The 27,924-nt window shown below is 47.1% G+C and overlaps 1 protein-coding gene across 5 annotated transcripts in view; it reads right to left on the bottom strand.

The window, feature by feature from the left end:
- MICALL1 (MICAL like 1) overlaps positions 1-25,160 on the bottom strand; it is a 35,166-nt gene extending 10,006 nt beyond the window's left edge. The window contains exons 1-12 of one of the 5 annotated variants that reach the window (XM_083701113.1): positions 24,720-25,076; positions 24,369-24,624; positions 17,033-17,081; positions 13,592-13,733; positions 12,377-12,477; positions 10,444-10,580; positions 6,435-6,982; positions 5,048-5,111; positions 3,494-3,900; positions 2,397-2,884; positions 962-1,096; positions 40-169 (exon numbers count right to left, since the gene is read on the bottom strand). In XM_083701113.1, the coding sequence (XP_083557239.1) occupies positions 40-169; positions 962-1,096; positions 2,397-2,884; positions 3,494-3,900; positions 5,048-5,111; positions 6,435-6,982; positions 10,444-10,580; positions 12,377-12,477; positions 13,592-13,733; positions 17,033-17,081; positions 24,369-24,514 (2,347 nt within the window). In that variant the 5' untranslated portion in view covers positions 24,515-24,624; positions 24,720-25,076. Of the gene's footprint in view, positions 1-39; positions 170-961; positions 1,097-2,396; positions 2,885-3,493; positions 3,901-5,047; positions 5,112-6,434; positions 6,983-10,443; positions 10,581-12,376; positions 12,478-13,591; positions 13,734-17,032; positions 17,082-24,368 lie in introns of all 5 variants that reach the window. The other 4 variants (XM_083701114.1, XM_083701112.1, XM_083701116.1 and 1 more) reach the window with 4 other exon arrangements.
- Between the last annotated feature and the right edge of the window lie 2,764 nt (positions 25,161-27,924).

The following is a 27,924-nucleotide window of genomic DNA, read 5'->3' as shown; positions in this document are numbered from 1 at the left end:
GCCCTGCGCAGCCTCACAGGCAGCGATCCACCACCCTACCATTATTTTCCATGCTGCGAAGCTTCCTTTCCAGCTCAACCCCTCGATGCTCCAGCTCATCCAGCTGTTGCTCAATGCTGTCCATCTCGCCATAGATGTCCTCCACTGGAACATACTGGTCTGACTGAACCTGTAAAAAGGCAAGGAACCAAGGATCATGCTTCCTGTCTCTAACAAGGCAGGCGTGGCTTTCTAGAAGATAACTACTGACTCCAGGGTGGGAGTAGGGAGATAAGAGTCATGGGGAATACATTTAAAAAAATATGTATCTGTGAATTAGGGCAAGATGTAGGGCAGAACCTGGCAGGGGTGTCCCACCCAAAATCCCTCCTAGCCTCCTTACCTAAAATTATCACTACTGAATGTTTCAGGTGGTTTCCTACACAATCATGAGGGGCAGAAACTTGTTTTGGCCGACATTCTTAAGGAGACAAATTCTGGAGTCCACAGCGTAAACATAAGGCACTGGTGGGGAACCTCCAGCCTGCAGGCCTAACTAAACATGTCCTGGCCCCACTTTGGCCTGTGCTGTCATTTCCCCAAGCCTTGCTCCCACACCTGACCCCAGATAACTGTTCCTCTGCAAGCGAGGCTTGCCTTCAGCACCTTTAAAGCCAGGTTTCAGGCTCAGCATTTAGAATCTGCCCCAGCAGCTTTTGTTACAGTGTAGCTTTCAGAGGAAGCCACAACCACTGCATACAAATGCCTCACACCAGCCCTTAGCTCTCAATCAGCCCGCTAGAAAGTATGCAATTCCTCTTCACAGGGGTGGTATTCAATTAAGTTTTACTCAGAGTAGAACCCACTGAAGTTAACAAACACGACTGAGTTAGCTCAGTTAATTTAAATACTCCTTTTGTGAGCGATTTGTGGGAATCTAAGTAGCATGGCAAACAAGGCAGAAGCCCCCAATCCTCATTACCTTCCGTTTAATTAGCGGGAAGCCATGTCCCGGAGCAGGAGGCCTCGCTGGCTTGGGTCCCTTTGGAGTTTTCTTAATGGAGGGGGAGGTGACAGGTGACGGCTTCCGGTTGAAGGGATTCTCTTTGCAGGATGACTGGGGACAAACACACCAAGCACAATATCAAAATATACCTCTTGGGCTGCACCACAATGGGATCCTGAACCTACCACTCCACCCTGGCACTTTTGAGGACCATATCTCTGGAGCAGGGACTCAGCTCTGGCGGGGGGGGGGGGCGTAGTAGCCAGGCCTCTTTTGCAACAAACACAGGCCAGGGGCTCCCGATTCTGAGCAAGGGAAATGAAGCAGTGCACATGAGAAATCACAAATGCTGGGGACACTCCTGACAGCCATGCTCAGCAACTGAGGACAAGCCAGACACAGTAAGACTGCCCTGCAGTTCAAGGGATCCTGGTGGAACAGGGAATTGCATGGTGGAGCAGTGGGTTTAACATTTCCCGGGGTAAAAGATGGCGGGAGGGGGGCTGACACGAAACCTTGCAGCACTCTGTGGCTGGGGAGATTTGTGTCAGGCCCCTCCTCTGCAGCTCATGAGCCACAGGCAGCCTTCATTTCAAGCCCTCTGCATGTGATCAGTTTAGGCCTATGTTAATGGGAAGGGGGAGAGAATGGAGCAAAAAGCCAAAACTGATGGAGAGATAAAGCAGGGGTGGGGGAATCAGAAGCCCCTCAATCAGATCTGGCCCTAAGCACCATTAAACACAGCCCTAACAGACTTTTCCCATGAGAGCAGCCTTTGTTGTGCATGCTATCTTTAAAGCAGCATTGACAGAGGATCTGAAACCCTGTGCAATACTTCATAACAGCAGCTTCTACCAGGTTAATTATTTGTAAGGCTGCAAAATAAGCAGTACATAACATAACCAGCGGGTGGTGCTAGAGGCGAGAGTGGAGAGCAGGCCAAGAAGTTGTCATGTCTCTGGGAATACAGTGGTGCCTTGGTTTACAACCATAATCTGTTCCGGAGGTCCGGGTGTAAACCAAAACAGGTTGTAACCCAAGGTGCACTTTCGCCAATGGGGCCTCCCCCCAAAAAATGGTTGTAATCCAAAAAAGGGTTGTAATCCAAAATAGGCAAACAGACACTTCCGGGTTTGACGTGGTTGTAATCCAAAACGGTTGTAATCCAAAGCGGTTGCAAACCAAGGTACCACTGTACGAAGACAGTGAAGCCCTAACTCTGGCTGGGACTTTCGGGCCAGATGCTTTGTTACACACACAAACATGCACATGGACACACAAAAACTTCTCAGTTCATTTCAGGGACCATTCAAAGTAACAGAGCAAGGCAAAAGGTCATTGCTTTTCAAAAACCTGCAGGGACGAAGGATGGGTCTCATGACCAGAACCTAGGAAAGCGACTCCAACTTACCTTTGGCTGTGCTTTGGGTGATGGAGAGCTCCTGTCAGCCGCACCACTCAGCTCCGAGGCCAAGAGGATAGGCGTGGGAATGGCCCCGGCCGAAGGCTTGGGGGAGGCTCCCCCAGGGGAGGTTTTCAAGTTCCCAGATGAGGAGGTTCGGGCAGTCTGTGAATGTCCCCCTTGTGCCTCGCTGCCATCGCCAGCCAAATCGCTGGAGGACGAAAAGGAGGAGTTGGCCGAGCTGCCGGGCAGGGCCGTGGAACACTCCTCACCAGAGGAGGAGAGGCGGGGGAGCGGGGGGCCTGAGGAGGAGACGACGGAAGAGGCGGCCGGGACGTGGACTGCGGGCTCCGAGGAGCTCTTGGGCACGGAGGTCTCGTCCAAGTCGTCCGCGCCCTTGGCCAAACACTCAGATGCGATGCTCTCCAGGCTCAGGGCGGGCGAGGGGGTGGAGGAAGATGGCTCCGAGCGGGAGAGTCGGGAGATGGGGTGGTGAGCTGCAACGAGGGGAAAGTACACGTGAGACGAAAGTGGGGGAACTCAGGCTCAAGCATGGCCCTTTAGGCCTCTCTGCCCAGCCCTCTGAACCCTTCCCATGCCACACCTCCCACTGGCCTTGCTTTGGCCTCCAATTTGCCTGCATGGAATGTGCCCTTGAACTCCAATATTGCCTCTTGATTGTCCATTTGGAGGACAGAGAACGATGTGTGTGCGCAAAACCTAGCCTACTGGTCCAAAGGCAAAATTTACCTTTGCTGCCCCAGCCAATTTGGCCCCACCCACCACAAAGCACCCAGGAGTGAAGACAGTGCTTGGGCAGAAAAAAAGTTACAGCATGACAGAACACCTTTTCTAGACAGGCCCATTCGAAAGATGGGGAACCTGTGCATCTCTCCCCTTCAACATTGCTGGACTCCAACTCCCATCAGCCTCAGCCAGCATGGCTAGTGGTCAGGGATGATGGGAGCTTGAGTCCAAAGCCCTGAGGGCACCCCAGCCACAGCAAGCATGGCAGGACCAGGTCTCAAACATCCAAGCCACGTTGGTGCAAGCCATGAGACAGCTCATTCTTTTCCTTCCTGTCGGAAGGCAGGGTGGAGACTCACCAAGAGGGGATGCGTTGGGGGCCCTTGGAGCTGGCCGCTTCTTGGTCTTGGGGCTGCTGGTGGGGGTGATGCCGTACCAGGGGTGAGGCCCCTTGGAGGTGGGCTCGCCCTCACTCTGATCTTGCTTTGGCGTGCTCTGTTGTGCGATGACTCCCTCCTCTTCTTCCTCCTGCTGCTGCTCCTCCTCCTCATCCTCAAAGGGGTTATACGGCTTGGGCTCCTCCGGAGCGGGCCTGCCTTCCCTGCCTTGCGCTTTCCCTTCTCCGCCTTCATCCTCCTCCGAAACCCTCGAGGGGCTCTCCTTGCGACTACCTGGTGGGGGAGGCGGAGGGGCCGGCTTCTTCTTGGGCTCTCCCTGGACCAATGCAATCCAGGGAGGGTCTTTAGGCCGTGGGCACTCCCCAGTTCTGGCAGAAGAAAATATATGGGGTAAGGAAGGGGGAGAGTACGAAATGGAAAAGAGGCTCCTTCCAAGCAGTGAGGGGCCCACCTGTCTGTTGCTCGAGAGAAAGCAAGATGCTCGGTCTCTGAAGCCCAAGGCTGCACATATTCTGCAAGCGTGCCACACAAGACCACAAGCTGATGCTGAACACAACATTCACTCCTCCCCCCCCCCCGCAGAATCTTAATTTACTTCATAACCCTTTGTTAAAAAAAAAAAGAAAAAAGATAGACACATGTATATTTTGAAGGCTGAAAAGCAGAAAGCAGATTTTCTTGGTACTGAATCATGACTTTTGTTGTTATGTTTAGAATATACACAGCCCCGTTATTTTTCTCTCCAATCCTTCAGGCAGGAATACTGAGCAGCAGCTTTGGATTCTCAAGCTAAGAATAGTCTGATGCACTGAGAACAACCCTTTCCATCTGTGCTGAACTGGGAGACATCAAGTGACTCAGACATGACCCTGAGCCTTTCCATCTCCCCCTCTATGTGGTTGAAATTGCTAAGAGCTGCTTAGAGCATGATGAAGAGTCTTGTGACACCTTAAAAACTACCCGGTTTCTTAGCTTTGCTAGTCCTTAAAGGGGCCACAAGACTTTTTGCAACAGACTAACATAGCTACCCCTTGGAAATCAAGACATGCTGTTCTTCCTACACAGGGTTCACCTGCATGTATGATTTACTATCTAGTCAGCCTTCCCCAATTGGGTGCCCTCAGTATGATTTTTAACTCCACCTCCCATCAGCCTCAGACCACACAGGAAGTGTTCAGGGATGGTGGGAGTTGCAGGCCAACAACATCTGGAGAGCACCAAGTTGGAGAAGTGTTTGTTAACTTGCATTTTGACAAGAGATACACAGACTGAAGGGGGGGTGTTGCTGTCTGTATTGCTCTGCAAGGACCCAGGATTCTCTCTTCAATAGATTGGGGGGGGGGTATCACTACTTAAGAATAACAAGTTCTGAATGAGCCCCCACCCCTCACTTAAAACCTCCAATGAATGCCCATCCTGCAGCTCAATTTGCATGGATAGGGAAAAAGGAAACTGGAGGGAAGGTCGACATTTATCTCACTGTCTGAGTGTGATTTGCAAGCGAAAGGGACATACCGCTCGGAGGACGTGGGTCTGCCTCTGGGCTTCGGAACAGGAGGACCGGGCTCAGGAGGCCTACCTAATCCAGAAATGAAGAACACAAGAAAGGGTGCAACATCAGGGGCTTTTGTATTTAGGGGGGGGGGGAGGCAAGTAAGGGAGAACATGATAGATGTGTATACAACTATGCACAGTTTGGAGAAAGTGGATAAAGGATTTTTCTCCCTCTCTCGCGACAGTTTTCAAACACTACTGAATTTGTTGGAAAATTCAGGACAACAGTTAATACTTCCTCACATAGCACACAGTTAAATCTATGGGATTCATTCCCACAAGACGTCGGGATAGCCAGCAAAATAGTTGCCTTTAATGGAGGCTTAGACAAAGTCATGGCAGATTGCCATAATGGCTAATAGCTCTATGTTTCCCCCCCTGTACTGTCAGAGGCAATCTGCTGCTGAATAACAGCTGCTGGGAACCACAAGTGGGGAGACTGCTCTTGAGCTCTAGTCTTGCTTGCAGGCTTCCCATAGGCCTCTGGTTGGCAACTGTGAGAGCAGGATGCTGGACTAGATGGGCCTTTGGTCTGATCCAGCTGGGCTCTCCTGATGCTCTTAACATACCCATGTGTCTCATCTCCTAGCAAGGACATCCAAATCCATTACGCTGGGATAACTTGTTTTTATAGCCAGGGATGAAAGCTCCCAACGTGCAGCTGCGCAGCATCTTGCGAAACCTCAGAAACTAGGAAAGTGGCCAAATAAATCTTCTCTTGCCTTCTGGGATCATGACTGCACAGCCACACAGCTCCTTTCCCTCCATCCTGGCTACGGGTCTCTGGTCTATGCCCAAGGCACACCCAGCCTTGAATCTCCACGCCCTTCTTTCCATCCACTCCACTGGTCCTTACCAGATAATCGTGCTTGTGGAAGAAGAATGAAGTATCACACAAGGAGTGAATGCAGTCAATTCGTGGACACAGAATCCCGGTTATCTGTCCCATCAGAAGGGTATGTTTCACAGGACAAAAGGGCTTTCGCCAAGCTGCTCAATGCTACAACTGAAAGGTACCTCCAAAGGTTTTCTCATACAACCCCCTGACAATTGTATTTATTTATGCAGAGAATTCTATACTGCCCCTCAACAAGAATGGCTGATTTACAAAAAAGAGAAAGCAGGGACTCTGCTCCTGCAACATCACAGGTGGCCACCTACCAGAGATGTTGTAGCAGCAGGTTTCCTGCCTCAGGAGTCTAACTAGATGGCCTTTGAGGTTCCTACTGTGATTCTAAGATTCCAATCCACACAAGCTGCAAATGAGGACTCCCATTTCAGTTTGGCTATTGCCACAGTGCTGCAGATGGGTTTTTCACTACTTCCCTCTGTGCACGCATTTCCTTACCATTGGCCAGTCCAGCGCCAGGCTCACTGGATCCCTCGCTTAGCACGTTGGCTCTGGGCTTTGGAACAGGCTGGGAGCTTGGCGGTGACAGGGCTGCTGCTGTGTCTGTGCTCTTCCTGGGGGCAGGCGTGGGCCGAGCCTCCTTGAGCTGCCCGTGTTGCATGAGCAGAGGTGGCTTTGCTGGCACAGGAGGTTTGGGGGGTGTTTGGGAGCAGGTTTCAGATCCGGGAGCAGGGGCGAGTGTTTCGTTCTTTGGCTGCGCAAGAGGCATCTCGCTCTCCACTCCATCAGCTACTCTCTCCCCCGTTTTGCCTATCTCTTCCGCGGCGGATGGGTGCTCCTCCAGTATTCCGTTCTCTTCCTCCACACCAGTGCTCACTATCCCAGCCTCTCCACTTTCCTCCGCGTGCTGAAGATCTGGGCTTGGCCTGCGCTCCATCCTCCCGCTCAGGCCCAACTTGCCACGATGCTGGGTGCACACAAATGTGCCCAGTTCAGGTCCAGGCTTGTAAGAACCAGGGAGGAGAGTGCTGGAGCATTCCTTACACCTGCCAGAGACACAAGCAAAGTCTGTCACCAAACAGTGGAGATAGGCAAGAATTGCGGAGTTGTGATCACAGGCACCCTTAGAAGAACAAACTTCCGTTTATAGCTTCGCCGAAGATGTCCTGTGACACTCTAGCCTAAGTCACTTAGCTTCCCTGTTTTTTGATTCCCCATTTGTCTACATAGAAATTACAACTGATTTGCACTTCTAACTCAGGCTATAAGGTTTTCGGAGCAGAGATTAGTGCCGTCTTCTCTCGCACAACTTAAACTCAAAAGCAGTTTTGCTTTCTGGGGCTGGATCTGTCTTCCCTTTTTGTGTGGGCAAATATGACACCATGAAGTTAATCAAGTACATTTTATTCCTCAGAGAAAAGAGTTATGGTAAGTAAAACAATCAAAGCTGGTTGGGGAAATGTGCCTCTTTCCTGAGAAACAGATGTGCCCCTCACTTTTCCTACACTACAGTCATACACCAATAACACGGAAAGCAGGTCACAACTGGGAATGAGAGCGAGACTTATGAGCCTCATGGATTTAGTAGCAGAACATCACAGTAGAGTTCTATATTCCCACACTTGCTCATATTTTGAAAAAAATTGATATGACCTCATCATTTAACCTACAGTAGTGGTGTGAAAAGGGACGCAGGTGGCGCTGTGGGTTAAAGCCTCAGCGCCTAGGACTTGCCGATCGAAAGGTCGGTGGTTCGAATCCCTGCGGCGGGGTGCGCTCCCGCTGCTCGGTCCCAGCGCCTGCCAACCTAGCAGTTCGAAAGCACCTCCAGGTGCAAGTAGATAAATAGGGACCGCTTACCAGTGGGAAGGTAAACGGCGTTTCCGTGTGCGGCTCTGGCTCGCCAGAGCAGCAATGTCACGCTGGCCACGTGACCCGGAAGTGTCTCCGGACAGCGCTGGCCCCTGGCCTCTTAAGTGAGATAGGCACACAACCCCAGAGTCTGTCAAGACTGGCCCGTGCGGGGAGGGGTACCTTTACCTTTACCTTAGTGGTGTGAAAAAGCCTTGAAGCCCCATCAGCTTTCTTTTTTCTTTTTAGGCTGTTGGGTTTTAGAGGACTGGGTTTTAATCTTCAGTTTATCTGGACATTCTGGCTATTTTTATGCTGGGCTGTACATTGTTTAAAAGTCTTGACTACTTTGTAGCTACTATTCACTGGCTGCTGTTGCAATCTGTTTTACCTGATGTCATATTTTTGGAATCATCTCTTAGAGAGGACCTTGAGCTGTATCCAGTGTGGCAGCTCCACTACTACAACAGACTTCTGTGTGTGCAATGTCCTCTCCAGCACACCTTCCTACCATCAAAATCAGCTGTGGAGGTTTGGGGGGGACCCTCAGGAGATTTGGGGGGGTGCATGGGGAGAAGGACATGAAACAGAAGTCCTCCTATTGTAGTGAAATGCAGCCTTAAAAAGAAAGCTTTTAAGTTAAATACTAATTAAAGGAGGACATATCTGAAGAAGTGTACATTCACACAAAAGCTTATACCAAGAACAAACTAATAATAATAATAATAATAATAATAATAATAATAATAATAATAATAATTTATTTGTACCCCGCCCATCTGGCTGGGTTTCCCCAGCTACTCTGGGCGGCTTCCACAGAAACCAAAAATACACTAAAATATCACACATTAAAAACTTCCCTTAACAGGGAATAGATAGATAGATAGATAGATAGATAGATAGATAGATGATAGATAGATGATAGATAGATAAATAAATAGATAATGATGATAATAATAATAATAATAATAATAATAATAATAATAATAATATTTATTTTTTTTATACCCCGCCCTCCCCAGCCAAGGCCGGGCTCAGAGCGGCTTACAAGCAATAATAAAAACAAGATGAATGGTTACAACTTAAAAACAAAAATAAAATACATTAAAATAATGGAACATTAAAATATTAAAATGTAGCCTCATCGCAGGAGGAGAAGGAAAAGAAAGGGGGAAAAAAGAGAGAGAGAGGGAGGGAATCAAATTGGCTCCAAGCCAAAGGCCAGGCGGAACAACTCTGTCTTACAGGCCCTGCGGAAAGAAATCAGATCCTGCAGGGGCCTGGTCTCATGAGGCAGAGCGTTCCACCAGGCCAGAGCCAGAGTTGAAAAGGCCCTGGCTCTGGTTGAAGCCAATCTAACTTCTTTAGGGCCTGGGACCACTAGGGTGTTGTTATTTATGGACCTTGAGGCTCTCCGTGGGGCATACCAGGAGAGGCGGTCCCGTAGGTACGAGGGTCCTAGGCCGTGAAGGGCTTTAAAGGTCAAAAGCAGCACCTTAAATCTGACCCTGTACTCCACTGGGAGCCAGTGCAGCTTGAAAAGCACTGGGTGAATATGCTCCCATGGCAGAGACCCCGTGAGGAGCCTCGCTGCAGCATTCTGTACCCGCTGGAGTTTCTGGGACAGCTTCAAGGGCAGCCCCGCATAGAGCGAATTACAGTAGTCAAGCCTGGAGATGACCGTTGCATGGATCACTGTGGCCAGGTCGGGGCGGGAAAGGTAAGGGACCAATTGCTTGATGCGGCGAAGGTGGAAAAATGTCGCCTTGGCTGTTGCTGTAACTTGCGCCTCCATGGAAAGGGAGGCATCAAGGATTACACCCAAACTCTTAACGGAAGGCAATGGCACTAATTGGGCCCCCGCAAGAGAAGGGAGTTGGTCCCTCATCCCCATGCCATCCCGACCTAGCCATAGGACCTCTGTCTTCGAAGGATTTAGTTTCAATCGGCTCCCACGAAACCATCCAGCCACAGCTTCCAAGCATCTGGTCAGTGTGTTCGGGGCCGAGTCAGTGTGGCCATCCATCAGCAGATAGAGCTGAGTGTCATCAGCATATTGGTGACAGCCCAGCCCAAAGCTCCGGATAATCTGGGCAAGGGGGCGCATAAAGATGTTAAAAAGCATCGGGGAGAGAATTTGCCACCCTCTGTCCCCGACCAGAGATAAAAGAGCACAAAAGAGATGACAGATAGATAGACAGACAGATATAGATATAGATATAGATATAGATATAGATATATAGATATAGAGAGATATAGATATAGATATAGATATAGATATAGATATAGATATAGATATAGATATAGATATAGATATAGATATAGATATAGGAGGACAATATCCTATATAGACAAATAGAGGACAACCATCAGCCAAGGAAAGCCCCTTCTGCCTGATTCTCAGAACAGTAGCAATTATGGGACCCACTCAAGTACAGAAGCTTTAGGTTGCTGCTTATTTCTTTCTTTTCGTAAGGAAGTTACTGACCTCATGGTAGCTGGCAAAAATATGCAGGCAGTATGTTCTCACAACTCAAAGAACAGAGATGATTTACGTGGGCTTAGCATAATTAGAAGGCCATACCTGGCAAAGAAGGATAAGGCTACAGGAGAGCAGGTGGCTCCACTTGGTCTTCAGTGAGGAGGAAGAGCTTACCTGAAGCACTGGCGGTGGTACAGCTTGCCATCAGCCAGGTAGCGCTGGACCAAGTGGACATGTTGTTGGCAAGCTGTGCAAGTGCTGCTCAGGGTGGTTCGCTGGGACTGTTCTGCCAGGCCTGCAGCATCCTCATCCTGTGGCAACAGAAAGGTGGCGTAAGAATGCCTCCACAAACAAAGAGATTCAGACATTCTTGGGACTGGCCTCAAGAGGACTCTTATCTAGCACAGCAGAGTCTCAAACCTGAAGAAAGATCTATTCAGGTACTAGGGTTGCTTACCAATTTAGGGCCCCACCCAGTTCAAAGTATTAAGAAGCGACTTATCCAACATCCGCAGCCCAGATCTCAGCAAGATGCTCTGACTCTCAGCCAGTCTTGGAATGAATGGAGCATGATGCTCTTTCCTACGATGACTGCCAAGGAGGAAGAGGGGAATCTTCCAATACCAGTTCAATAATGTAAAATTCTCAACAGCTCATGGGAACTACTAAATCTCTCAACAAGACCCTTGAAAGAGGCACATATATATCTTCTAGGTTACACTATTCTTTTCAGAATAGAAGCCGTATTTTCACTTTCCTTCTTCAGAAATCCAGTTGTTACCTCCAGTTGGTTTGCATTATTTGGCTTACTCTCAATTTGCAGATAACTGGTTTGTTTTCTGTAATCAGGAGTGGCCAACATGCCACATCCACACACCAAATCAATTTTCTGTGGACTCTGGTAGTACCTCCCCAACCTTCTGATTAAGTTATGGTAAAAGGTCTGTCTACATTTTCACTTGTAAAGATGAAAGTTTCTGAGTTTCAGCAGAGAGGCATGCTATACTCTCTTTTGGATTTTGAATGTATTGTTAAGCCTGAGCAAATGTGCTGCACAACTCTGCAGGATCCCTAATTCACTGTCGCCTCCTTCTTTGCGTGCATGTTTCCATTCCCCGGATGATTGCAGGCTTCTGTGTTATAGTTTGATATGATCATGTGGAACTGTTGGCAGTAGAAAGTGTTATACTGAGAAGTCATGGAAGAAGCCAGTACTTTGTCTTCATGCATTATTGCTGGCTGGAGAAAGACAGGTGTTTATCATACAGCAACCCTGTCCAGAGGCAAGCTCTGTTTCACAGTCTCTGTGTGCAACTGAATCCTAGTTTGAAATGTGCGTGACAAGGTTTAACAGGTTTGCTATTTGCCCTGGGCAAAAATGTTGACCCCTGTCACAGGAAAAAAGGTTGTTTACAATAGAATTGTTTTTATCCCAAGGTGAAACAAGATATGTAGAGCTGATATCTGGTAAACACAGCAACCACTGATGTGAGCTAAGGGATAGTTATTTCAAAATACTCAATTATATAAAAAATGTAAAAAGGCCCCCGGATATCAGGAATAACAGCAACTCTCTACACCAGACCTGCACAATTTACAACCCAAGTATTGTGGCATGCATGGTGCTAAAACACCCCTTTTTTGCAATCCCTGGCAGGTAGCATAAACATAAGGTTTAGCAAACCCTTACAAGAGAACCTCTAACCCTATAGATATTATTGGACTACAACTCCCAGGATCCCTGACCATTGGCCATGCTGCTGAGGCTGATGGGAGTTGGAAGACTAACAATACCTAAAGGGCCACCCCTGCCTTTGTCGGCTGTTATTGGTGGCACAACGGCTGCATTGAACTTTGTGAGTAACACCTGCTCTATACACTGCATTCCCCTTCCTGAAATATACATATCTCTGTGCCAAGTGCAGAAACAATATAAATTCTGCCGCAGTAACCACAAAAAGGAGACCCGTAAATTCTTCAAAGCTGAAGAGGACAGAATGATCAGCCATACTTTTTGAATCTATTGCTTTTGGAAAGAATCAATTCAGAAACTGGAACCTGAAGCAGGTTAGAGACATTTGACCGATCAGAGGAGCAGGCTCAGTACCTTGGAGGCTGATGTGGTCTCGGAGGCAGGCACAGGTTTGTGTGCTGGCAGAGTAGGTGAGGAGGCAACTGCAGGGTGCTTCATAGGCGGGAGGACTCTGGCTGCAAAGACAGATGGGAACCAATCCATGATGGTGGCTGATGAGTCAGTAAAAGACAGAAGCCCTCTTCAGGTGCTCACCTGAAAGCATGTGGGCTAAAAGTGGGCAGGGGACAAGTACATGTACCCAAGCACATCTCTGAACACAAACCAGAGGGAAAGTCAGAAAAGGGAGTCTTAATGTGTTTGGGTGAGTGTGCTTAGGCTCCTTGCGATCGAGAACCAGCTAAGGCATGGAGAGGCTCATGGGGAGGATTCTAGGCCTGTTGGGTGAATGCATTTAGAATCTCCAGACTTTCCCTCTCAACCTGGGTCTGAAGCAGAGCTGGTAAATGCAGGGACACTGGAGATGGATTTGCATATCCACCCCCACCCCCTTTTAGCCTTCATGCTTTCAGGGCCAGAAGTCGTAGAGAATCACTGCATTTGACAAGGTGGAATTGGCCTACCTGGATTTTCTCACTTCCCTACTGTCTCATAGTTGAAAACACCTAGACAGGGCTGGCAGCACACAGCCTACATGAGTTTCTGTTCTTTCCGGTTGTTGTGGGCAAACTATTCATCCCATTCCTTTATATTTCAAAGCTGCGATGAGCCCTTAAGCTCAACTTTCAGCACAGAACCCAGAAACATTAAGCAGCATCATTAAACCCATAAGCAGTTCTGGGGATCTGCAAAATTTGGCCAATTAGGAGCAGGCAAGTGTTTGTGCCCTGCCCCACGCCAGTCTCAGGAAGGGTGGTGGTGTATTGCTCCCAGTATGGTACTTTGGAATCTACTAATCCACTCACGAAATGCAAGACTCAGCAGCTGAACTACAACTCCCATCAGCCCCCGTAAGTATGGCCACAGACAAGGGATGATGGGAGTTGTAGTTCAGCAACATCTGGAGGGCTAAAGGTTCTCCACACCTGCTCTAGGAGAAGGGCATGGATTCATCAAGCTTGGAGAAGTCAGTGCTCACCACTGCGAACAACTTTATGGACTCAAGCGAGCAAAGGTGCCAGTATTGTCATGGAGCGGGGGGTGGGGTGGGGTGGAGAGCACAACTCCTCTTTGTCATTCAAATCCCTGGAGGGGTAACTGTAGGAAAATGCCCCACTTTGGAGCTCTCACCTTGGTTGGGGTTGTTGAAATGGTTGTAATACTGAGAGACGTAGGTCATGATGCTGAGGCAGTCGGGGACCTTCATGGAGACCATGTCACTGGGATCCAGCAGGGCAGGGATCCCCAGCTCTTGCTCAGCCACCTCAAAGGCCTGCAAAGGCAACAAAGAGCAGACAATCAGGAAGCGGAAGCTGACTCTGAGAAAGAGACAGGCACGCACCACTGGTGGAACAAAATAAGGGCAGGAGTCGCCAAGTAGAAACTTGCAGTACAGAAGGAACTAATAAGGAAGATGACACATATTGGGACCTAGGCCACTCATACCTCCTCTTTCCATTGGCATTGCTACCAGTCACAATGACTATGTTTTGCCTCCACTGTCAGATGCAGCATGCCTCTGAATGCCAGGGGATCACAAGTTGTCGGGGATAACAGGTTGGGAGAGTGTTGCTGTGCTCAGGTCTGCTTTCGGGCTTCCCATAGGCATCGGGTGCCAGAAGAGGTGGGCCTTTGGCCTGAACCAGCAGAGCTTTTCTATTGTACACCTCCGAAATTTCAGCAAGGGTCCAATGATCCTTTCCACCATTTTAGTTTAACACCCCCCTCCCCCCAAAAAAATCTCTCTCTCTCTCTCTCTCTCTATATATATATATATTACTTACACACACACACACACACACACACACACACACTCTTTAATTGGGGAGAAGTTAGTGGCAATAGAAGTGCCCCTGCCAGGGTATGGCAAAGTGAATTTCTCTAGTCATTAGCAATTGCTCGGGGACAGAGAATGAAGCAGAAGTAATAGAGATGACGACGCTATATTTGCTTCCAGCATGGCCCATTAGTCAGAATTTGGACTCTGACCAATTCTCAGCTGCAGCACAGGACTTACTGGGTGACCTTGAGGCTCTCTCCCTCAGTTTGAGAATGTTGGCGCTTATCAAATATAAAGAATAAATCATATTGTGCAGAGTATATTTTATTTATTTATTTGCTTAAAATTGCCTTTTCCCATTCCGCCCCTCCAGAAATATGTGTTCAAAGTGGTTGCAATCAAGATTAAACATAAGACAACAACACTGAACAAAACACTAGGAAGAGATGCATATTAAACAAATACCAGTCACGCAGAAATGGGACATCTGCCCACCAGAGTAGTAGGAACCTAGGAAGCTGTTTTATACTGAATCAGACCATTAGTCCCTCTAGCTCAGAATGGTCTATGCTCACAGGCATTGGTTCTCAAGCATTTCAGTCTCTCCTAGCGCTACCTGGAAATACCAGGGATCAAACTTGAAAACTTCTGCTTGGTTCCATTTGGTCTTGGGCTGGGAATTTAAACATGGTAAGAAAGCCTGGTACCATGACTTTAGCACCAAGGGAAACATAAAGGCAAAACTTCAATAAAGGCACTCTTGACTAAGTATGCTTGAACATTTGTACGGTACATATGGTTTGCTCTGGCGTTTTCCAGAATGGAACCACAAAGGATTATGTCAGAACCAGCCCATCTCTAGCCAGAAGTCTGCAATTACATCAACGCTTGTTTGCCCAGCTGAGATTATTATTTACACTTGCTTGGTATCGCTGGCAGGCCGCAAAGAGAAATCTAAGCACATTCCTCCACTGTCATGGCAAGTCCATCATGCTGGGCTGCATATTTGGGTCTGCAAGTTTGCTGTGCAAATGTGGAATCTCATATGCTACCCTGGAAATCTGAACTTGATTTCTTTTTTTTTTTTTTTAAGGAACAGAGTGGTGGTGGGGGGAGAGAGTTTCTAACAAATACAGTCTGATTGCAACTAGCTTTATTCAGTTTGTTTGAATAAGGATGGAGCTGTACACTGACCACATTCAGATATCTCATCTTAATAAGTCACAGCCTCCTTTGGGAGGAATGGTGGCATATGACATTAATAAATAACATGAAAGAAAGAAAGAAAGAAAGAAAGAAAGAAAGAAAGAAAGAAAGAAAGAAAGAAAGAAAGGAGGAGAGAAGAGAGTCTTTGGGGCCTTTGCCCCATCCTTCACACAAGCAAGCAAACATGTCAGGGAGTCTTCAGTTTATGTCTAGTCAGCATCAGACTGTCTGGAGAAACAATGGAGTGTGCCTCCGAGGGTGAAACCAAACCGCTGTGTTAGCAGCACCAAAATGATCTTCCTGGGGCACAAACCTGGGCAGTGTGTATGGAGGTCCTGGACTGCCCAGGCAACAAAACCCCTCTCTTGGCCTCGCTGATGGTGGTCCAAAGGAAAGCAGAGCAATACGTTTGGTACCAGCTTGGCTGCAGGAGTTGCCAGAAGGAGGTGTAAAAGGCACCATCCAACCATCTTGAGGACTCCAGATTTGTCTGGGATTTACTCCTCAGCTTTTTCTTCTCCCAAAGATATCCCACAAGACAGCGGAGGTTTAGGATTAGAATTTTCCTCTTCCTAGATGGGCTGCCTTCCCAGGTTGCCAAGCCCCTTCTGCCCCTCACCAACTTAGTAATGTTCATTAAATTCCATGGCTCTACACTGATTAAAACTTAGCTAAAAGGTTTCATAATTCCAGCTTGTTCTGAAGCTATTAACCATAGTTTCCTAGTTCAGACAAAATGGGAAACTATAGCTAACAGTTTGTTTGTACAAGGAAGAAAGGATCCAAGAGTCTGTTTGTGCAGCCAAAAATCTAATTCGTATTTCATCTTATTAAGCAGAGATAAAGTCATACAAACTGCCTAAGTGAACACATTCTTCCTTCTTTTCAGTACTGGCTGCTTTCAGTTTCATTTCTGCTCTTTTTCCTATACAAACCAATTCCCTTGCCAGGTCAATCTCTATCCCAGAAACATTAAGCAGCTCACGATCAAAAACTTTGGTCCACATGCCTTGCACGCATCCATTTAAACTTTACAGAAAACTGAAGGTCCAACACTTTCCAGAAGCAAAAGCTGGTAGTTACTGGACAAGGCAGTTGACATTCATAAGATGAAAAGGGAACATCCTCATTTCTTTATATAGACTGAACATTTGGAATTTGCAAGCGAGTGAATTGCAGAACCTGGGTACTTAGAAGAACACAAAAACAGGAGCGCACAAGATCATCCTGGTGGGCACAGTAGATGATCTTTTGGGTGATTCTATATTTATTATTAATTAATGACTATTTATATTTATTTATACTTCAATATCTTCACTTGCTGGATATCAACATATTTATATTTAGGTGGGAAGAGATAAGAGGGATAATCCCCTCTGTACTTCAAGAAGTGAATGCAGCCATCAGATACACAATCATGCAGCCAGGGTTGGAAACAGTTGCCAAAATATCTGAGTGCCAGCATCGTATTTTCTAGACACCTGGGCAACCAGGTACCTGGGATTTTTTTCAAACCCTGCTGTAAGCCAGAATGGCGTCAGAATTAAGTGAAGTAATCAAGAGGGAAGACAGAGGTGGGGACTCACCAAGCGGTTGTTCTCGTATACATTGTCCTTGGAAAGCGAATTAAAGTCCCTGAAAGGAAAAAAAATAAAATAAATAAAGGAGGTGTTACAAGAGGAGCAGGAAGCACAGTTCAATCTATACCAGATCACTCATGAGATTTGAGAGACAGTATCTCTGGGTAACCATTAGTATAGAGACATTTCAAAGCACACTTTTCAAACCACAGAATCTTTGTAGTGTAATTGTCCTTGATGTTACAGGCAGGAAAAGAAAGCTTCCGACTACGGCATTTTACAAAACACAAAGGCAGGAAATGCGGGCTGTAGAACCTCGATTTTAGGGCGACCAAAGATAAAAAGTGAGCTTGGTTATTATTATTATTATTTTCAAAAGAAAACCAACACTTCCACTGCTGCTCCACAAAGGTACTGTACAGTTCTACACCAATATGTTCTTAGCCAGTGCACGTATGACATTTCAGTCTATCCAAATAGGGATATACCATCATGTGGACTGCTTCACACACGACATTTCCCCTAGCAGAGGGCTGCTATACGTCTGGAATTTTCTGGACTTATCTGGGATTTGTCCGTTGGAAATAGCATCTGGGCACAATTTCCCAAAATTGGTAAAAATGTCAGGGAAAACCCAGGTGTATGGCAACCCATGTCAGAAGTGTTGGGTTTTTGGCAAATTTCCTTTAAAAAACAGCTCAAAAACGTCAATTTGGGGGGGGGGGAGAGATTTTGGCCAAAAGAACAACAAACAAAAAAACCTTTGCAAAAAAACTCAACAACATTTTTTAAATATGGCAACTCTACCCTAGCATCCTGTGGTTGAAGAAAAACTTTGTGTACACCAATGAACAGCATCACAGGGGGAGGCTGTGGTTTGCCACACTGTGAAGTAAGTTAGTGCTTCCACCTAAAGCGGGTGGGGTGTAAGACCATTACATCCAGAGTCTAAAACTACCCTGTGGCACTTAATGGCTAATGGTGTGGATGCTTGTTCAGCAAAAGAAGTAACATTTGCCAAGATTTCCAGTACCTTTCGCAAAGGAGGAAACTTAACAAGCTAGGGCATGATCTGCAAATGTCTGAGTTGTTGCACATCCACCATAACAGCAACCATGATTGGTTATGATGGCACCATCTGCCCAATGATCCCAGCAATTGTGTGTGCTTTTTAAACCCTTAATTAGGCATCTCCACGCACCTGAGATGAAGTCAAAGATCACAGAATTGTAGGGCTGGAAGGGACCCAGAGCATCATCTAGTCCAACCCCCTGCTGCTTCATGTGCAGGAAAACAAGCACTTTGGTTAAGGATGAGGCTAAGCTCCCTTTCTTCACATGGATGCATTTCATCAGTTGCACAGGGCTTTTATTTTTAATTTAGTCTGTTCTTCTGCTACCCTATTCAACCCTGCAAAGCAAAGAGTTTTAGCACTTACATTCTATGCAACGTGTCCTGGGTTAATTTATGAATTGTAGACTTAAGGATAACAAAATCTAACTTTGACTGAAATCTTATGAATACTTTCTCTGGAACTCCATATGGCTAACTTCCTGAACAAACATATGTAGGTCTGGTCTATGCATGTCTTTCTTTTCCTGTTATTCATGTTACTTATAAAAACTGAAAAGTAAGAAGAGTTTCGATGTGTGGGCCCTTCCTAGCAATGTTCCTCACACAAAACACAGAGCGAACCTTGCCATCTTACTGGCATATTGCTGAGCGAGTGCCCTCAAGAGAAAAAAAGGTGTATTTCTTTAGCCTTATATGCAAGTCCCGGAAATCAGAGGGACCTGAGAATATAGAAATAGAATTCATTCATGCTATTCCGGCATTAGAGTAAACATTGCTTTTTAAGCACCACCCAGTATCATTACTGCATCTGTTTCAGAGATGCCCATTTCAGGCCCCAAAAAGTTTGATCTTCAAATCAGCCTAAGCAAACCTAGCTAGCATGGTGTGGGTATTCCCATTACTGAGGTGACCTCAGAGAAGAACCTTCTGGCCACTGACTAACTACTAGATCCTTCAGGGCAGGATGGAATATAAGGCACTCCTGTTCTGCATGAGCTTTCCTTGAGCAACGTAAGCTTGCTGAGCAATAGTGAAAGAGGGAGGAATGAAGGAAAAGATGCAGCTGAGAGCAGCAGCTCAGAAACACGGTGTGAAATGCGCTAGTTATAGCTGGAGTCGAGGAAGTTCACAACTGGATAATCAAAGACACGTGAAGCTAAACATTCATTTTTCTCCAAGAGGACAAAAGAGGACTTTTTTTTCTCATCCAAGCAAGGTTCGTGCATTTCCCAGCAAAGCCTCCTAGCAGTACTGCTTTTAAGCTCATCCATCCAATGGAGACTCAACTGCAGGAACTACTCACTAAGAAAGGATGGGATTTCAGCACAGATACAGCCAGGAGGGGCTCGGCTCAAAGCTGGAGCGGGTTTAGGCAACACAGAGGCAAAAGTGGGTCATATGATATTGCAAACTTCTCTCTCTGTGCAACTAATAATCTTAGAAACCTACTTTGAGAGGTGAGGGGTAGCTGATGGGCCTTAATCCCTATCCCGTACCACAGATGCTGATTTCTCTATATCCATCTTGCCCCCAGGTTGGCAGCACAGAGAGCCAGGCAGCGCCTCTCAGGAGCCAGGTTTAGCCCAGGGCCTCTAGCTGTTAACTCTAAAGCAGCAGGGATTTCTCTTTGTGATTTATTTGTTAAGCTCAACACCTCCTCTGTCATCATCTCACATACAAAAAAATAAAGCACAGGAATTATATGCAGCCAGGACACAACATTGACTAGCTGCTCGTATATAAAAGGTGTCTGAATGCTTGCCATGTACAGAGGCACCACAGCCCAGAGAAAACTTCACTGAGCCCAAGGATGGTATTAATACTGATACAGGAGAGAGAGAGAGCTCATTGGTCAAATTGAACCAACATGCAACTCACTGGCCCAGGGTTTGAAAAGCTGTGTCTGATCCCAGGCTCCTCTGGTTCATTGTGTAGTCAGAAAAAGGAGCAACTACCCTGAAAACAAAAGGGCAAGGCTTATTCCAGGTGCGAGTGAATGACAAGGAACATATGGGTTGCCACACATCACCTTCACTGAATGGCCACAATGAACAGAGAGGGTGGAGGAGTCTATCATCCTCTTCCTCAACCCATATCTAGTTCACCACCAGTGATGTATACGAAGGCAGTTTCAGTGCCCCCTACAAATAGAGCTGTGTGTATTCCACAATGGTGTGCAGGGAAGGGGGAAATAACATAATTCAGCTTCTTTGGTGCCTATACTTTTTTTAAAAAATCAAGTTCCCAGTCCTTAAGATTGTGAAGATATGCTTAAAAGCACGTTGACAACCCCTGGTGAAATCTCAGGTCAAAATGACTGCAAGATTTCACATGGCCAATAGGCAGAACATTCCTCCCCTATAACTAGCTGAATAAGTCAGTAAACATACAGACTAAATTACGCAAAATAAGAATTTAAAAGTATTCAAGTCACAGAAATCTTTCCTTAGTGGAGTTTTGATTTATTTGGTGGTAGCGCAGCTGGGATAGCTCAGTCAGTAGAGCATGAGGCTCCTAATCGCAGGGTTGTGGATTCAAGCCCCACTTTGGACAAAAGATTCCGGCATTGAATGGGGGTTGAGCTAGATGATCCTCACCGTCCCTTCCAACTCAACAATTCTATTACTTTTTACCACACAAAGCCCTGATCATATGGTCTGTGTAAGCTGTGGCAATGATTAATCGCACAGCTGCATGTGAGCATTCAGAGCTTTTATAGAATTCACTGTGGTCTAAGCAGATTCTTTGAGTTCTCCAAGGCCTCAGCTGAAACAGCCAGTCCATGTGGAGGACCTTGCAACCACAGCCAGAACCCATTAGTATGAAGGGAAGGAGAGAGGGTCTGCTTTTGATCTGTTTGAGTGGTTCTTTCCACTCTTAGATCCCCTGCTTCCAAATCAAGGCATACTAAAGTGGTTAAAATGATTCAACACTCCCCTTAGCTGCTGCTTTGAAAATCCTTTCTTAACGTGCCATGTCCTTGTAAGGTCCTATGTGTCAAGTCTGCAGTATAGTTCACTAAACTGAGAAGTGCTTAGTTAGACCATCTGCTAGAAAAGAGATTTATGTCCTGGATATTTAGCAGCAACGACTTCTGATTAATGGGATAGGAAAGCTGTTTGGAGGAGAAGTTTGCCACTGCTGAATGTAGCTCTTCTGACCCACTTGTTCGGATGCTGGCTTAGGCCACATGCTCTTTAAACAACTGCTTTTTGGACCCTTAACAGCTGCCACACACATCTAAAAAGTGTATGAATTGTTCACTGTTCTCATGCCTATCTGTCATCACATGTCAATGTCACACAGTACTGAATGGAGACCCTTGGCAAAAACTTCTCCACCTGTGAAGATAGAACAACGTCCTAGCAACAAACCCTTGTTTCCTACAGGTTGTGGATTTACTCTCTCGCATGTGGTGTGGACCTGTGCTAAACCAAAGCTGATTTAATTAGCAGCTAACCTTCTGTGTCTACACTGAAAACATCTCAGAATTAGAGTAGAAATCACTGAGATAATGTGCTAGCACAATTCAGTCTCCATTCTGAAGAGTAGCAAATGTTCTCATAAAAAAGGGCCAATCATGATGATGATGATATAACACACATATAAGAAGGGAATATTTATTTTAAAAATTACGTTCTGCTTTTCTTCTGTTATGGAATCCAATGCAGGGTACATAAGGTGCCCAGATGGTCACCTATCCAGGCAATTGCCTAGACTTTCTTAGACTTCAGCAAGTCTCATGCACTTTCAGGTCACACCTTGGCACCATTACATACATTACATACATTACCACAACGAATTATCCTTATGGCTTTGTAAGGTAGGCCAGTATTCTTGATTCCAAATAGCAGAGAGGGAAGCTGAGAGACTACTGGCTTGTGTAAGGCCGCCTTGCAAGAAAATCAAAACCAGAGACTTCACGTGTTTCTGGAAAATCCACCCCAGCAATCTGTCTCCTGCAGAGGTCAGTAAAATGCCCTAGGAACCTTTGAGGCAGAGCATGATGAAAACGAACCTACTGTCCATTACTGTTACCATCGGTAGCCCTGTTCTGCCACCAAAGGAGGTGTGGCTAACAGTAAAAAGACCTTCTTGGTAACTACTCAATTGCTGAATTCTCTCTCCCAAAAGTTCAGTTGGCCCTTTTGTTCATAGTTTCCCAGTTGTCAGACAAGACTTCTTTAAAAATAATGATGGTCAAGTTTTTAATGAGTTTTAACTGTATGTTAAATTTGTTTTTATAACATTTTTACTATTTTCAATTTCTATCATAACTAGACTGTGTTTTTGTTTGTCCCAAACTACCATAAGGGTCCTAATTCAAGATTTTTTTAAAAAAATGCCATCCCCTGTCTGCAGCAGGGCCCTCTAAATACTGCTGGACTCCAGCTCCCTCAGCCCCAGGCAGCATGGCCAATGGTCAGGGATCATGGGGCTCATAGTCCAGCAACATCTGGAAGGTCATGTTTCCCAGTTCTCACCTACATGGTTATTTGAAATGCTAGTTAATTTTTCAAACTTTTATTAAGACTTGAATTTGAACTCTCAAAGCTCTACATAAGGAAGTTTCCTTTTGAAACGGCACCAATTTTTCTCCCCAGACACTTAATCAGATCATAAGGAAGCAGCAACCAGATGCAACCGTCCATTGTAATACAAGCACAGAAGTCACTGAAGGACACAAACTAGGTCATATTCATCAATCTCTTGCTTTTGTCTCTGGGTGTTATTCTCCGGTGCTGCAATTCACAAGTCATGTTTATAAATAGTAATATGGAAGGAAGCAGCACATTGTCTGAGACAATGCAGGAAGCTTTCAAAATGAGATTAGAAGGTGAAGTATTAATTACTACACTAAATGGCAACGATAATACTGAATTGTCAGGAGAAGTTGGCACTATCACATATTAAAGGCAATCTGTCTCTCTTTCAAGAAAAAGGCTCAACCAGTTTGCAACAACCAGGTGTGTGATAAAGAAACCCCACAGTGTACTGGGTTAGATAAGGAAGCTGAACCGATCAAAGGTTGCACATGAAAGGTTGCATTCAGATTTTAAGACGGCACCACCAGCACCCCAATAATCAGATGCCTCTCTTTTGGCTGGAAAGCTCCTCTATGATTTCAGAGCAGCTAAACCAATGGCAGTCTGATGCCACCACTCCCATCAGAGCAGCCCAAACAAAGAGGAGCCCCATTATCAGGTTCAATCTGCTCCCTCCAAGTCCTCTTTGATAAGGATGTTTTCAACCGCCTAACTAGACCCCAGACTTCAGAAAAACAGTCTACAACCTCTCTTCCTTGATATGGATTGAGGACTTCATCTGGTATTCCCTTGTATATGGGCCTAGTTTGCACGTAAAACTAAGCCAAACTATGATCAAATATGCAAGTCCCTCCCAGCCTAACTGCAGCCATAGTGCTCCTTTCCCAGCCCTAATACACTACCCATAGTTAAGTCATGGTTTACATTAGTGTCCCCTCCAGACTCAGGTTTATGGTTTGTCTCCCGCTCTCAAAAAAGAGAGAGTGATAAACCAAAAACAGACTTTGGTTACAACGCACGGTGCCTCTGCAGCAAGACCGAACCATGAGACCGGGTTCAAGCATAACACCATGGCTTTGCTCGCTATAGTACAGCAGCTGCCGCTATGATCTTTGGTCTAGGAACTTCTACGTCTGCTTCTTCAGGCTAAACCATGGTTACACACAACCTGGGTCATGAGATCACCTTTAGGCAGATTAATTACTCCCACGTTTTAACTACCCTAATCTCTATATACATCTATGGGTGATCAAAGAAGGATTAAAAGGGCGGACTCTCCTTCCACCCTTTTCTAGGCTCCCATTTTTGAGGCGAGGCCCTAATTTGTACTGGCAACTGTAATGAGCAAAGGACAGAAGTCACTCAGGATCAATGAATATGGAGCAGAAGGGTGTGCGCTTGAGTGCATGTTTCCGTTGACAAGGCTTCCCCTCCTACCTGCCAGGTGTGGCAACCTGGGCTCCCTCTCCTCTCTCCTAAAGTGTCTAAATCCCACTCGAGGGCTACCCCACATCTACCCCATGGCCAGGGGGCTTCCTTTCTTCCTTCTCTACGGCTTGTTCCTCCCCTGCCCTCTTTTCAAATCTCCATTACACAGCCGCAGAGGAGTCGTTCCCCGGGCGGGCTGCTTGCCCAGGCGAGAGCGCGGCTGCTGGGCCTAGTCCCGGAGGGGGGCGCGGTGAGGTGGGGTCGGGGGTCTGAGGGGCTCGCCCGGTACTCACAGCAAATCAGGCCGGTTCCTATGGAGGATGGCGCAAAAGGCCAGGCCGTCCCGGAAGGAGCTGCTGAGGTCTCGGATCTCCACGCCCGGGTAGCCCTCGCACTGGCGGCGGCACCAGGCCTGCAAGGCGCTGCGGGGCCCCGACATCGGGGCGGGCGACGAGCCGAGCAGCGGGGCGCGGGTCCAGGCTCAGGGAGCCGCCGCCGCCCTGGCCCGGCCGAGGGACATGGATGGGGCGGAGAGGCGGCCGCGCCAGGCTGGCTGGGCGCGCCTTGGTTGGATGCGGGCGGCTCCTGCGCGGCTCGAGGCGGGTCTGTGCCTCCCAGCCCGGCGCGGCTCCTTTGCCCCGTGCTTGGGCGGGGAGGCTGAGCTCCGGGGCCCGCGCTCAGGTTCCCTCTGCCGGCTCCCGGCTCGCCTCCTACCCCCGGGGGGCGCCTCCTTCCTCTCTCGCCCAGCCACACCGCCGGGCTCTGCTCAGACCTGTCTCTGCCGCCGCCGCCGCTTCTCCGCCCATGATGATGATGATGATCCCCGCGCCGACCCCACCGGAGCGGTTACTGATGGAGCGGCCCCGGGAGAGAAGCCCGTCTGGGCCGCGAGCTGGCGGGCGAAGGGAGGTGCGGCGCGGCCGCCGGGCTGGAGAGGAGCAGCAGGGCATGCCTCGCTCCCCGGCAGCCGAGAGGGGACGGACTCCGGCAGCGGAGCGCGCTGCCTGGAGATGCGGCAGTTTATTTTTAGGAACACCAAATGGAGCTTCCATGGGCAGAGGCAGCGGGCCGCTCAGCGCCAGCTGCATCCGCGGGAAACGGGTCTGTGAGCTTCCCGGAAGCACCGAAGTGGCTTCTGTGGAAAGCGGAATATTTGGGCTAGAGATGGGGGGGGGGCAACCTTTGGTCCACCAGGTGTTGCTGTACTACAACTCCCAATACTCACACCCCGACCATCGGCCTCTGTTGGCTTGGGCTGGTGGGAGTTTTGAGTCCCTTAGCTGCTTCAGGTTCCCCACTTTCGGGGCTAGATGGGATTTTGGTCTGCGCCATCATGACGTGACGCTGGGCTGGAGGAGACCAGGCATACAAGCAAGAGTTTGGTGCTGAAGGATTGGTAGTTGTGGCAGGGAAGGCCTGAGCGCTGGAGAGTTCAGCGGTCCTCCTGGGAATGCCAGACCAAACTCAAATCTGTAATATCAGGTCCCAGACACAGAATGAGTCCTGTAGGCTAAGCTGATTTTCTGTAAAATGGTGACTGCCTAAGGCCATACATAGGTTACCTGTTACTGAAATGCCCCCAAATTAAGCTGAAATAATACTAAATCCTGCCTCCTTTTTTCCTTACAGAGTCATTAGGGTAAGGTTACAATATTGTTTTCAATGAATCCAGGGTCACTTTTCAACTTCAATGGATTGTATGGGGACTGTCCCCATGAAACAGGGACATCTGGTAACCTTACACTAGGGGGAAATGTGCAGGTATATGTATCTACTATTCACAGCTCTAGGGTTCTGGCCAACCAGTGCAGATGTTTTGGGGAAAATCCAGCCTAGATAGTTGCACCTAATTCCCTTTGCAATCAGTGGGATTTAAGCAGGTCATCATAACTATTTTTTCACATGGATTCTCATGGGACATAAGGGCAACTAGTTTAGTTAGTCTGGATCCAACTCAAAGACTTGTAAGCATATTGGACCACTTAATTTCAGGTTGTCATTTCACATTAATTTACAACAGATACTACCTGCCTGGCACATATTACTGTTGCAGAGTCTGGAAAACCTTCCTTTGTTAGGAAGACGGTTTGTTAATGGTCCAGGTTGGCCATGGGGGAAATCTCTCTGGGAGAACTCTCTCAGAAATATTTGGGGCTGAAAAAGCCATCAGTGTGTGTCAGAAGAAGAAAATAAGTTAAACCATTGTCTCTTGCTTCCCTTGGGCAGGTAGCGCTAATAATGGTTGCAGAGAGAGAGAGAGAGAGAGAGAGAAAGAAAGAAAGAAAGAAAGAAAGAAAGAAAGAGAGGAGTTGTGCCCTGGAGGCACCCAGTGAGTTGCAAAGTGCATCCCTCTGGAGTGCCTGTGCCCCCAGATATGTTCTACCTGTATAATGGTAAATAAGCAAAATATTGCAGAAACACAGTTTCCAGTTCTCCACTCACACACATACCCCAAACGAAACCGAACTCTGGCAGTGCTGCTTTTTTAACTGCTCACAGTTCAGGGAAGTGAGGATCATGTGACTTCTAAAAAGTTGCTGAGAATTGCCTGGCCTCTAGAGCTGAGCTAAATCAGAGTGAGCATTACTGCAGAAAAAAGGTACAAGTGTGAAGGAAGAAAAGGAGTCACAAGTGCCATGTGTGAAACCTTTGGCCACTTTCAGACTCTGGTTCTTTTGCAGGAGGGATTCAAGTACAAGCTGGAAATTTAGGTCTGTGCAATTTAAGTAGCTTAAAGTGCTCTGTTGCCCTTGCACAACAAATTCACTTTAAAAAAAGAGACATCAGACTTCTTGTGGTTAGGGAAGTGTGCCCTTTGTGGTCTGCATGCAGTCTAGGGCTGCCCAGTGCATGATATGTCTGCACAATGCTATACCAACCTGTGGGGCATTTCTTTTCAAACTGCACTGAAGAGCCAAGCTGGTCTGTACCAGCCCAACCTGCCTGGCAACCATAGCATGAGCTTTCCAGCCACCAGTGGGGAAAGGGGACGGCTGTAGTAGTGCAACACGACTCCATTCCACTCTCACCTGATAATCCACTTTTTCAATGAAATAGTCAAGTCAGCATTCCACAACTTGGTCCTCAATGTGCTCTTTTTGTCGTCGTCCCCTTTTGTATTTTTAAAATCTGCAAACCTTGGGGTTTCCCCCAACCTCCAGCAAGTGTATGTGTGGTGCTGTTGCCTTTTTGCAACAGCCAAGAATGGAGAACCTCTGGCCCGGGAGCCAAATGAAGACTTCCAAGGCTCTCTCTGCCTTTTAGAACTCTCCCTAGGCCACATCCGTCACTCATCTTGCTTCAGAGGATAGAATGAATATCTGACCCAGTTTCTCAGGGAAGGCTCTAATAGAGGTGGCAAGGGAGCGGGGACCTATTCTTTGATTCTTACACTAGTTGGTTGTCCCCAAAATGATGCAGCAAATAAACTTTAGCCTGATTGCTCAGGCTAAAGTTTTCAAAATTTAACTCCAACCCTCCCATTAACACTCAAGACAGTTACCTCACTAGAACATGCAGACTTTGTACTGCCTGTTTTTTATCATTTGAATGCATCTGAAAGACAGAAATTTAGCATCGAAAGGAAGGCCGTATTTAGCATATATTGCTTTTTGTTTGTGGCTTTGGACCCCCTGATGAAAAACCAGGACTCTTCTAAACAACTATATAAATCTACAGAAATCACATACATTTTGGCATTAGTGAGTTCCAGTTGGCATCTTTCAAAATGTCATTGCCCATCCTCTCTGGGAATGAAAGAGAAGGAGATTTTGGTCCCACGCTGTGACACTAATGAATGTGCATATTGTTACATGTTCCCCGCTGCCAAGCGTTGAGAAGTTCCAGGGA

This window comes from Podarcis gaigeae (assembly GCF_964106915.1).
Source record: "Podarcis gaigeae genome assembly, chromosome: 10".
NCBI classification, from domain to species: domain Eukaryota; kingdom Metazoa; phylum Chordata; class Lepidosauria; order Squamata; family Lacertidae; genus Podarcis; species Podarcis gaigeae.
The sequence above is the reverse complement of the archived record's forward strand: the minus strand, read 5'-3'. Positions and strand labels throughout refer to the sequence as shown.